We start from the raw sequence: 13,470 nt of genomic DNA, 5'->3' as shown, positions 1-13,470 counted from the left end.
AGGCTCGTACACCGGAGCCAGAAAACCCTAAATTAGGGCTTGGCGATATGAGGAAAATAAGATATCACGATATTATTGACCAAATATCTCAATGTCGATATTGTGGTGATATTGGTGCTTTCATAAAATATTTTCACAATGACATTTTTGATAAATAATCATCAGTTATGTGGACATAATGACTAAGTGGGTAAAGGCAAATAATAGAACAGCTAGAACAGTCTGGAAAGTTCAGAAAGTGACATTACTTTACTGTAATGCAGCCTTTAAAACCAGGAAAAGACAACACTTACCATATAACGATATTTCGATATCCAAAATCTAGGAAAATATCTAGTCTGATATCACGATATGTATATAATATCGATATATTGCCCAGCCCTACCGTAAACACGACCTAACTCTACTTGCTAGTGCAAAGTTAGCACTAGAAGGTTAACTAGCAGGTAAAAAATAGATTGTATAGCCTATTTTTCTTTTACCATGCAACACACTCTTTTAAACAGAGATGGCAAAAGTACTCACTTCCCGTACTCAAGTAGAAGTACAGATACTTGTGTTCAAAAATACTCTGGTAAAAGTAGAAGTACTGATTTAACTTCTTTACTCAAGTAAAAGTAACAAAGTACAGGCTTGGAAATTTACTTAAAGTATAAAAGTAAAAGTAGCTTTGCGAATGACAACCATTTTTTATGCAAAGCTACCTGGACCACACAAATGTTATTAGAGGTCAAGCTGAGAAACTTCAGTGGACATGGAAAAAAGGCTCTTTATATGCCATTGCCTACATTTTAAATGGATGTCTGCCAATAAGCCTAAAACATCACATATATGATTATTGTGACAGAGACTGGGACTCCAGGTTAATAAGATTCTGACTGAGTAGCTATTTATGAATTCAGTTGTGATTCTGTGAGAATTCACAGATCGAGTTTCTCTTTTTTAATCTTCCCCTTAACATTTAAAGGAATCTACATGTATGTGTGTGTGCTCAAATATGGCTTCTGGAAAGAAAATAAAGGCTAAAATATGAATTACTAAACAGACATTAATTAAGAAGTTCCCCATACTTTAAGAGTTGTGCAGCACATTGGCCAGGAGTCATTCTTGATGCCTACTATCTCAAACATCTCTCTCAGATAAGGCCAAGGATGTCTTGCTGCTTGTCTGCCGATTTCTTCATTTTCAATCATGTCGCCATCCATACTATATGTGCTAACGTTACCACCATCAAGCCGCGATGATTTGCCGCGAATGAATGCAGAATGCCGCCGAATCTGTCGAGTCGTCTTGTAGTGGTGTGTCAAGTGCAACGTACAGTATATTCCCATCCAATTAGATTGAATGTGGTATTGATGACGCGGAAATAACGGTAACTCCAGTGAAATTATTTGAAACTTGTTAGTAAGGACTAAATTTGGACTGTATTTAAAGCTGATTCTGGTTTCCAACTTCGCCCCAGGTGTGTCTGTTAAAACACGGACAGAGACAACTTCTCTCTTTTGATGCTTTATTAAGATCAAGCAACGTGCAACCTAGGTAACAGGTGAAGAACACAAACAACAAAATCACTAGCTAACTTATTTTAAATTTGCAAGAACTATAGACCAATACAACAACAGGCTTAAATGAACTGACAACATAAGTTATATGACTTACAGTTCTTAAGGACGCACACACACCATCTCAACTGATTATCCTCCGGACAGCTAGTCTCTTTTTCTTTTTGCTCCGTGTGGCGCACGCGCCCCCACTTGTGGTGAGGCGCGTGTCTGTGCTATTCTCCGACATGACGACCTCTTGTACAAAACTAAAGTAACGAGCCAATTTTGTAAAATGTAAGGAGTAGAAAGTACCGATATTCATGTTAAAATGTAAGGAGTAAAAGTAAAAAGTCGCCACAAAAAAATATAGTAAAGTAAAAATATCTGAAAAATCTACTTGAGTACAGTAACGAAGTATTTGTACTTCGTTACTTCCCATCTCTGCTTTTAAATAACTTGTTTAACTGATAGTATGAATGGGTCAAAAATCTTATTGTAGGCTAATGGTCAGAGGTGTCAAGTAACGAAGTACAAATACTTTGTTACCTTACTTAAGTAGAAATTTTGGGTATCTATACTTTACTGGAGTAATTATTTTACAGCAGACTTTTTACTTCTACTCCTTACATTTTCACGCAATTATCTGTACTTTCTACTCCTTACATTTTAAAAATATCCTTGTTACTCCTATTTCAGTTCGGCTTGTTTTCATTCCGGCTTGTCACACAAAAAAAACCTATCCAGATAAATCGCGCCATTCAGATTCAGAAGAGTGAATTTGATTGTGGTTGGATGAGAAGTATAAACATATACCATTCCGACACCCTATTGGTTTGTACGCGATCCATCGCACGTGCACAGACCTGGTGCTAATACGGCACCGGTGCCAACGACCGTTATCTACCGGACCGAATAGCAACGCGGATTTCAGTGCCTTATTAGGTGCCACTTACATGCCTGCGCTTCTCTCTGATGCTCCGAAAACGGACGATAGAGGGAACTGAAACATCGCCGCACGGGACGCTAGTTAACACTACACTTAGCAGCAGCTAACGTTATCCTACCGCTAGCTAGCAGCTGGAGTAAACACGGTTAAAATGCTGACAGCTAAACGGTGTAAAAGTGTCTGTATTTCACTGTAGAGGATTGTAACACCAGACTGTAGCTGGCGTTGTCTGAAAAACAGACTCAGCCTGAAATAAGTTATTGTTATAAGTTATTGTTATTACATTTTTAATAAATAATTTAATTTTGACCCTGTAGCTTTAGCAATACACAAGCCGTTCTTTAATGTCGCCTTGTGCTCCTTTTTTTTTTTAAGATCAACTTTTTATTGTTTTATATTTTTGAACATACAGAACAGACAAATACAACTGAACAAGGGTCTCCTTTTTTTGTGGAGGTGGGGTAGTGCACTATAGGCCTCTGTGAGGGCTAAGCTTTTGTCCTTAATGGCATTTTTTTCCCCCTTACATTGCTTTTACTTTTATACTTTAAGTAGTTTTGAAACCAGTACTTTTACACTTTTACTTGAGTAAAAAGCTTGAGTTGATACTTCAACTTCTACAGAAGTCTTTTCAAACCCTAGTATCTATACTTCTACTTGAGTAATGAATGTGAATACTTTTGACACCTCTGCTAATGGTTAAACATTAGTTATTAACATTCCTAATATGCATGGATATGTATGTGAGCAAAGTCACTGAATGAATGTTGAAGGGATATTACACTGATGGCAGAATCACTGTCATGACTGGGGACAGACTTCTATAGAGCAGAGGGTCCAGCAAATGTTAACAAGAACAAAGTACACAGGTGTGGTTAAGCTGACAATAGGGCAGGGTACAGTGAAAGGCTGTTTTCAAAGCAGACATTTGGGCTTGCCATAGCAGGAGAAGCCCAGGTGAAATGAATAACATCAATTAACAAGTCCAGGGAGGCAGTACAAATATTTGACATAGATGCAACAGCTACGTCATGGATGTCTGGCACGTAAAATAACATAGAGGACCTAATACCAAATACTCAATAAAGGAATGGCAGTCAATTGTTGTGGTAAACTATAAAACATGATGGGAGAAGCATTTATTTACTTTATAAGGTGATTTTGATAGATCCCAGTCCAACTCAGAACCCAGAAACAGCTCAAGTCTAAGTTTATTTCTAATTGGTATTAGCATACACTGAAACAAGGGGAAATGTGGACCATTTACAATGTTTATGCTCTATAGTAGTTAAGATTCAACAGATACACTGGCAATGCTGAAGAGCTTTGCTATAAACTGGAAAACTGACTTGTTTAATGTTAATATTTAACAGGAAATTACTTAGGTTGTATTGCATTTGAATTTGTATGAGGGGTTTGACCCTGATTCTGAAGAAAAGGTGCTATGTCTTCCACCTAATGCTGTCTTAGTCTGTCCCTCTTTAACTAATTGGATTAATGTTGGGGCTTTAATTAGAATGATCAGGTGGCCACAACCAGAAGAGGGCTGTAGGAACACGGGCTTAACTACCATAGCTTTACTACAGGCTATATATATATATATATATATATATATATATATATATATATACACACACAGTCATGTGAAAAAATTAGGACACCCATGCTAAAGTTGACTAAAAAGAGGAATAAAAAAAATCATCTTTTGGAAATTGATCTTAATGCCTTAATTAAAAAAAAATGAGGAAAAATCCAACCTTTAAGGACACCAATTTTCTTTATGAATGAATAATGTATCGTAAATAAATAAATGTTCTTCCTTAAAATACAGGGGGCATAAGTAAGTACACCCCTATGTTAAATTCCCATAGAGGCAGGCAGATTTTTATTTTTAAAGGCCAGTTATTTCATGGATCCAGGATACTATGCATCCTGATAAAGTTCCCTTGGCCTTTGGAATTAAAATAGCCCCACATCATCACATACCCTTCACCATACCTAGAGATTGGCATGGGGTACTTTCCATAAAATCATCTCTCAATGCAAATCAAACCAGCTATTAGGCTAACTGAAATAAAACCATGCCAATCTGTAGGTATGGTGAAGGGCATGTGATGATGTGGGGCTATTTTAATTCCAAAGGCCAAGGGAACTTTATCAGGATGCATAGTATCCTGGATCCATGAAATAACTGGCCTTTAAAAATAAACATCTGCCTGCCTCTATGGGAATTTAACATAGGGGTGTACTTACTTATGCCCCCTGTATTTTAAGGAAGAACATTTATTTATTTACGATACATTATTCATTCACAAAGAAAATAAGTGTCCTTAAAGGTTGGATTTTTCCTCATTTTTTAATTAAGGCATTAAGATCAATTTCCTAAAGATGATTTTTTTATTCCTCTTTTTAGTCAACTTTAGCATGGGTGTCCTAATTTGTTCACATGACTGTATATATATATACATATACATACAGTTTTTTTCACACCTGCCTCAAACTTCTGCACAGTACTGTAATATATTGCGTATATATATGGGGGCTGGGACGATATGCTTTTGTCCCGATTCAATTCTTTCACTACCCTGACAAGCCAGACCCACATCAAGATGTTGGTCTGGGAACTCCCCATTGGCAGGGCTCAATCCGAGGGGCGGGATGAACGGTTGTCTTTCAGATTCCCTCTGCACTCATAGCCAACCAAAGCAACGCTAGTTGATAGATTCAACTTTAAACTCCGAACACATCTTCCTTTTTTAAGAATGACTTCAGTGCTGTTCTTTGTTCTTTTCTCAAAGAAAAGCTGAACTCCAAGTCTTCCAGAGTCGCGGCCAAAGCCGATTCCAAAGACCGCTGTTCGCCAGCAGCAGCAGCCATCTTCTTTGTTTTCAAGTAGCACGTCCACAAATCACATTTGCTGCCGCTAGGGTGGTCTAGATTTCTAGGCTATTCTTTCACGATACTTTGCCGATTCAATCTGTATTGAGTATTGCAATCTTCTTTTCCTTCTTTAACAAAAACTAAAGTTGAATAACACACTCCTAGAGACAATATATGATGAGACATTTCTAAAAACTGTTTTCAACCCTAACCCTTTGGTTAAATATATATATACATACATAATACATATGTGAATCGTTTTTTTTTCCACCCCTAAAATATATAGCACACTAAGTCTTCCAATAATTCTATAGAAATATAGAGTCAATTCAGAAGTACACGATTGGCACTGTTTATCTCCTGCACTGCTATTACATTCTTATAATGTTGCAATGGTAGAGAGGAAGAAAGAGAGTAGGGGAGGACTACATTTTTTATTTATTAAACTTCATGATGGATATTGCTGTTTGTCACCACATGGAGCACCAAACAAGACACACAAGGCCTAAAGCTGGTCTACATTTTGAATTAACAGTACACACAAGCTTCACTGTTGACTTCCACTGTTAACTGACACACAGACCCTGGCTGGGAGCTCTTCTTCCATAGACCTGAACACCTGAAGACCCAAAAACCAACACAAAATCAACACTACCCTATGTTAAGACCAAATTAAACTACTAAACACCTTATGTTTTCAATACAGTTAGCTGTGTTGCTCCTATCCATACATTATCATGCTGCTTTCTGTTACCCTACAGGACAGTGCAATTGGAAATCACTGATTTCCTGAAGCCCAGCTGCACACACTGTCTCTTTATTAATGAGGGGAAACCACAGCACAGCACAGAGCAGAAGGAAACCCCGCAACTTGCCCTCCTTCACTGAAACACAGTACCAACCCTTTACACCACTTTAAATGGGACAACGTCTCCGTAGGAGCGCGAGGAGGTTGTGCCATCTAGTTCATTGCATCACGTTCATCAAAAGTGAGCACAGCTGCGTCTCGAGACCCCTGCAGTCTAATTAGGCTACCGGAGTGACGTAACTGTGACCAAAGAATAGCCTATAGTGGCAATACGCTACCTGATAACAGAGCCAGTGCCGTGAGCTAGCTACAGCACAGGCTACTCGTCTATGAATTAAACATTGAAGCACTCTTTAGAACCAAATGACCAAAGCTGGATGTTAAGCCATACACAATACAGCGTATATTTTAATATAGACCCAAGCATACAGCCAACAATATTTATTTCTTACCGTAAAAGGCATTTCGCGTTATCTGTCCACCCATTGCTGTATCCCTGTATAGCCCGCTGCTTATCCCCTGTATGGATTATTCAGATGCTGTCGTTGCACAGTCCGGCGCTCGTGACATGATTGCACGTTCGCGTCCAAAGGCAGCCTATCGCTTCTTTTTCCTCCGAATAGATGCAAACACTGGAGACAGACCCACACCTCCTTCTTGTGAGCGCAGGCACACATCCGTGAAGGCAACTCCCCCCCATTCACTGAGCGCTCCCTCCGCCTCGTGTCCCACTCACTCCCACTGCTATTTACATAGAAGGTGGAGACTGGCTGAGCCTTCTTAACGCTGTCACTGCCACCACTAGGAGGAAGCTATGTATGGAGCACGAGGTGGGGAAGTGACCAGGAAGAATAAACTAAATATGAGGCTTGTATTGCAAAGATGTATTGAGCTATCTTCAATTCAATTCAATTTTATTGGTAGTATCAAATCATAACAAGAGTTATCTCAAGACACTTTACAGATAGAGTAGGTCTAGACCACACGATATAATTTACAAAGACCCAACAATTCTAGTAATTTCCCCAAGAGCAAGCATTTAGTGACAGTGGTGAGGAAAAACTTCCTTTTAGGAAGAAACCTGGGACAGACCCAGGCTCTTGGTAGGCGGTGTCTGACGGTGGTGGTTGGGGTGTGATGAACAGTGGCAATAATAGTCACAATCAGGGCATGAAGTTAACTTTTTTGACCACCAGCCACTGTGGCAGGTGAATGTTTAAATCCACCTGCCACAGGGACTTTTTACCAGCCAGTTTTTTTTTGCGTCATAAAGGTGAAAAACAGGAATTGCTGTGACTCTATGATCCTATCCTGTCCTATTCATGGTAGCCTACTCGTGAACATTGCGCTGTCATCACGTGCTGTAGTAGGGTAATCCTGAATAGGGGCCGGTGTTGGCTCGTTATGCCACTGCATATAAGAGATGAGATGACTGACAAAATCAGGAGTAGCCTACGCCACCACAACAACAACAAAACACTGGTGAATGCGCACCATAACACATGAATGTTTTTTGTATAGTTCTTAAAAATAAAAAAGTAAATAAAAGGAAACTTGTTTTGGGGAGAATAATACTTATTACTATTAGGCTAATTAATTACTCTGGGCTGAGATTTTCTAGGAACCTTACCAAAAAGGCTCAGGATGCTGCAAATGTTGGTAAAATATGAAAAAGGCTGGTGGATTTAAGACACAAAATAATTTATTGGATGAATCCAATATGAACATATCTGTCATTGTCAGTGGCTTGTTAATCTTTACATTGTTTAGTTAATTTCCTATCCTGGCCTTGGACACACATACATACGGTTTAATAAAGTACTTATTGGACTTTAACTTATCATTGCACTTACAATAACGTAGCTGTCCTCAATTTAGGTCATCCTGTACGTCTCATCTGCGTTTTTTCCTGCATCCACCGCGTGCGTTTGTGTGTGTGTCTGTGCGTGCGTGTGTTTGTGTGTGTGTGTGTGTGTCTGTGTGTGTGTTTGTGTGTGATTGTGTGTGCGCGTCAGTCGCAGGGGAAACGGAGCAGTCCCGCCCTCTGCAGAGAGCCGACAATTTGAAACATCAGCGCTGACTTTAGAGTGAAGAAATGTTCCAGTGTACATTAATGTTAAAATGTCTACATGTTGGCAGGACGGTCTGAAATGTTTTGCACGGTCTTTTGCTGTACGTTTTGTTGGTAAATGTGAGATGTTCGAGTCACACACACGACTCGTCTTCATATCAGAAACTAGGAAATTAACTTCACCCGTTCTCACTCCCGCTTGGTCAGTGGCTGCACGTGGGATGCTGGGATTGTGTGAGTAATGAAAATGCGATAGGGGGCCCCGGCTGTCAATCAGTGTCTTCCAGTGATGCGGGCCCCTGATTGGACCAGGCCCGTAAGCAACCGTGTACCCTGCTTACCGATAGTTACGAATCTGAATCACTCAATTCTCATTGGCTACCCGCCAATGTGGCAGGTAGATTGACAGTTTCACCATCAGAAAAGTTACCCGCATTTGGCGGGTGGGCGGGTGCCAATTTCATGCCCTGGTCACAATAAAGATAATGGAACTATGACTAGAAATAATAGTTGTAGTAGTTCATGGCATAGCAGGGCACTACAGGGTGTTACAGGACGTAGCAGGACACAGCAGAGCATAGCAGGACGTAGCAGGACACTGCAGGGCACCACAGAGCATAGCAGGGTGTAACAGGGCATAGCAGGGCATGCAGCAAGACCACGGCGACAGCTGCAACCATGATTCTGGTGCCATCCTAATCCAAGTAAACATGCTTGGCGAATAAGGGAATAAGCTCCCCAGAGCTAGGTTAGTAACAAGCATTTCTGGGACATGGAGGAACACAGATGGAAAGAGAGAGGAGCTCAGTGTTTCAAAGTATAATATTACATTCATTTTGTAGGTTTAGGCAGGGGTTAAAGTGGGATTTGGCAGGTAGGGGGGAACCTAAGATCCAGGAGGAGGGGGGGGGGGGGCTAACACTACACCACAATCCCATTCTCAAATTTGATTTTAACACTAGGCTACATTAATAAAGTATCTATCCACTACACATCACTCCCTGTTACAGCTGGTCCACCTGTTACTCTCGTTATTTCAGTCTTCCAAAACAGCCAGGAGTTGAGTTTTCTTTCAAACTAAATGATGACTGATGTGTTAACTATATGCCAAATTAATCAGAGCACACAAGGCCAAATTGCTTCATAAGTTACCACATTGCAAAGGCCATTTTTTAAACGGAGCCCAATGCAGTCAGTCCACATAAAAACCCAGCGGGGCTACATTCACTTCCAACTAACTTCACGGAGAACAATGACGGCAGAACAGCATCACCCATCAGTTTGAACCGAAATACTCTGGTCCAGCTCAGCTGAAAACACCAGATCTGCAGCACGTTACTGAGTCGCTACCGTTTGATTTTACACTCACTACCGAGCTTGTTTGTAACCGGTAAGCTACAGGCAACGCAGTGGTGGCTGCTGGTCTTTCAAAGAGGGAAAGCTCATTTTCAGCCTACATCATAATATAATATATATAATAATATAATAACATATATTATATAATAATAATAATAATAATAATATATAATTATATAATAATTATTATAATAATACTTTATAATATAATTAAGTTAGCTTTCTAAGGAGAGCTGAAAAGACCTGTTACTTTGCCCTTTATTTTGCACTAAATCAATCTAAGGTGTTGATATGCCCTGCTGTTTAATTTTAAGTTTCTCCTCGTAAGGAACACTTTCAAATATGTTCGCCAAAATCAGGTCGACAATATTAGCATTGTCTGCCTTCGTGTGCAGTTTGCTAGCTGGCTAGTTCACCCCTACAACACTAGCCTAGCCTACTGTATGAATGAATGAATGAACAATCTAACAAAACGATATTAAACTCAAAGGAGGAAATGTGGGAATTAGGTTAGATGCCGAGCGGGACATAATCGCAGCATTTATCCAATGACCGTCTAGTTTCGACTGTTCAAAGCAGCTCCATTGAAGTCAATGGATGGCAGGGTTCAACAGGGAAATGCACTGTGACGCTACGGGAATGTATGAGAAGGAAATCGAGTCTGTCGACCTGCTATATATAGCTGATTCTGAACAAACTTGTCTTCGAGATGAACGTGTTCTAAAGTATTTTTTGTCAATAAAATGTTAACACAATAGTACATAATTGACCATTAATTTTTTGACATTTTAGGGGAAGCTGAGCTTCCCTTGCAGCTGAGGCTTTGGGATCGTCATCTGTCCCACTGATTTTAAAAGATAGTACGCAACTGTCCTGCTATTTTTACAGAGGTGTGAACTCACCACAGACAGTTGCCTTGTTCATAGTCTATATCCACAACCTTCCACTTCCAGGATTGCTCTGGTGCCGCTGGAATTTCCGCTGGATGTCCCTCTTTTTGGCCGGATGTCCGTCCCCTTCCTCTGTCTTTGTGTTGTGTTCTAACCTCTGGTGGATTTCTGAGGACTATGGTTAACTGCTCCTCAGATCTCTGCAGGGTAAATCCAGACAGCTAGCTAGACTATCTGTCCAATCTGAGTTTTCTGTTGCACGACTAAAACTACTTTTGAACTTACACATGTTCCACCAAAACAAGTTCCTTCCTGAGACTATTTAGCAGAGGCAGCGTGGCTCCGTCTGGCACTTAGCACCGCCCTAGACGATTGTGATTGGTTGAAAGAAATACCAATAAACCAGAGCACATTGTTCTCTCATCCCAGAATGCTGTGTGGACTAGCCAGACCTTCCTTTACAGCGCTGTGGAGGAAGGTCTGGCAATGAAAGATTAATCAACTTGCAAATGCCATTAGGAGCACTAGGGGGAGGCAGAGGAACAAGATTTTTTCACAGATTATCTGTCTCATGTAGTACTGTCACAATATGGTGACAGTTTCAGCAAATATGACAAAAAGTTATTTTTTATAAAAAAATACTACTACTTAAGTTAATGAGTAATTTTAGGCACAAATATCAAACGCTGCCACAAACTGCAGAAGAGAGGTTCACTGTATGTTTTTAGTTTGATTCCAGAGGTTATATTATATTAGAAGTTAGTTTCTGCACCACCCAAGACGATTGTGATTGGTTTAAAGAAATGCCAATAAACCAGAGCACTTTTTTCTCTCATCCCAGTTCATGGAGTCGCTGAATAGAGTGAATAGAGGAAACACTGGAATGGATATTAACAGTGATGTATGAAACTGACAGTTAAATTAATTTACTTGTTAATCGAAGGTGCCGGAACACCGTTTTAGATCGTTCCGGACCACTTTAGTGATCACCCCTTGGTTTAGGTCAAAACAAGCAGTGCAATGAATACATTAAATAGATTATACTATATACAGTTCCACATGAGACTTTGTTCTTTCAAAAATAAATGAGATACAATCTCAGGCTAAGCATGGATCCAGAACCTCAGAGAGTAAGAGTGGTCACATTCTTAGCTCTCAGCACTCACTCTTTCACCTTCCATACTTCCTTGTGTGCCTCAGGCCCCTGGCAGACAGACTGGATGACCCCTCAGGAGTCAGGCCTCTGACTTGAGCTGTCATCACATATGGTAGTGACCTCACGGCCCTCAATCTCAGACACCACTGGGTTTACTTTGGTCCCGAAGCTGCCCCCGCTTAGATAATGGCACTGTGAAGGACAGTGTGAGGTTCATTATAAGAATTAATGGAATATGAACATAGGTAAAGCTACACTGGGTGAAAATAGTATTGAGATCTTTTCCCAACCCTTGTGTGGTGTTCGTATTTTTGGTATTCACCCAGTGTTTGCAGGTCTAGTGGACCCACAACATTATTGGGGTTTTAGTACAATAAAGCCATAATTTATGTAAAAAAAACACTTAACAGATGTTGACTTCATCTCAATGACAAGCAATATAGACAGTATGGTTGACATTTGCAATTTACCACTGTTAGATCAGATTTATCAATAAAAATGCTAGAATTCTAGAACACCGTGGGCACTTCAAGAGAGCCTGAAACCAGTCGGCCCATGCACTCCCCTTGTAAATTATGCAAGGGGCCTGCCTCCCCCTCGTGTGTCAATAGTGTGTCCTCAATGTTTACAACTTCAATAAGAGAATGAAGCGGAGCTGTCCAGTCACAAAAAGACAAAAAAAGCACAATATGAAAGTGAATTGAAGGAACAGCAAGCTTGACGTCAGCAAATAACAGTAAGTAGGGCCAATCCTGCCTAAATATATACACATAAACACAGATATATAGCTACAGCGGATCAAGGTAGGAGTCACATACACAATATAATTCACACTACAGCTGCAAAGATTAATCGATTAGTTGTCAACTATTAAATGAATTGCCAACTTTTTTTGATAATTGATTAATCGGTTTGTCGTTTAAAAAAAAAAAGAGTAAAAATTCTTATTAAATGTGAATATTTTCTAGTTTCTTCATTGGCTCTTTTGCAGCAGCAGCCATGTTGCATTTTTTACAAAATACATGTTCAAAGTCGCTGTATGTGCGCATGAGTTTTGCCGACCCGTTTGTTTGTGGTTGTTACCATGGTGAATCGTAGTATCATGGCTCCATTCATGCTGCCTTTTTATTGTGGTGGTGCACGCACTTAACTCTGAGTCAACCTACTCTGATCAGCTGTTCTGGAACAGAAAACTCAGTTTCCCATCTCACTCAGAGATCAGGGTTAGACTCAGAGTTAGTTAAACCTCCTTCCTGACACGGGCCCATGGGTTAGACTCAGAGTTAGTTAAACCTTCCTGACACGGGCCCATGGGTTAGACTCAGAGTTAGTTAAACCTCCTTCCTGACACGGGACCCTGGGTTAGACTCAGAGTTAGTTAAACCTCCTTCCTGACACGGGACCCTGGTTAGACTCAGTTTGTTAAACCTCCTTCCTGACACGGGACCCTGGGTTAGACTCAGAGTTAGTTAAACCTCCTTCCTGACACGGGACCCTGGTTAGACTCAGTTTGTTAAACCTCCTTCCTGACACGGGCCCATGGGTTAGACTCAGAGTTAGTTAAACCTCCTTCCTGACACGGGACCCTGTTAGACTCAGAGTTAGTTAACCCTCCTTCCTGACACGGGCCAGTGGGTTAGACTCAGAGTTAGTTAAACCTCCTTCCTGACACGGGACCCTGGTTAGACTCAGTTTGTTAAACCTCCTTCCTGACACGGGACCCTGGGTTAGACTCAGAGTTAGTTAAACCTCCTTCCTGACACGGGACCCTGGGTTAGACTCAGAGTTTGTTAACCCTCCTTCCTGACACGGGCCCATG

At 40.5% G+C, this 13,470-nt stretch overlaps 1 protein-coding gene across 2 annotated transcripts in view; it reads right to left on the bottom strand.

Moving 5' to 3' along the window:
• The window catches only part of neurl1aa (neuralized E3 ubiquitin protein ligase 1Aa), a 114,524-nt gene extending 107,618 nt beyond the window's left edge, over window positions 1-6,906 (bottom strand). Inside the window, exon 1 of one of the 2 annotated variants that reach the window (XM_035993811.1) lies at window positions 6,631-6,906. In XM_035993811.1, coding sequence (XP_035849704.1) covers window positions 6,631-6,664 — 34 coding nt within the window. In that variant the 5' untranslated portion in view covers window positions 6,665-6,906. The remainder of the gene's footprint in view (window positions 1-6,630) is intronic. The other variant, XM_031323450.2, reaches the window with a different exon arrangement.
• Window positions 6,907-13,470: the final 6,564 nt, after the last annotated feature.

This window comes from Sander lucioperca, chromosome 17 (assembly GCF_008315115.2).
Source record: "Sander lucioperca isolate FBNREF2018 chromosome 17, SLUC_FBN_1.2, whole genome shotgun sequence".
Lineage (NCBI taxonomy): Eukaryota > Metazoa > Chordata > Actinopteri > Perciformes > Percidae > Sander > Sander lucioperca.
The sequence above is the reverse complement of the archived record's forward strand: the minus strand, read 5'-3'. Positions and strand labels throughout refer to the sequence as shown.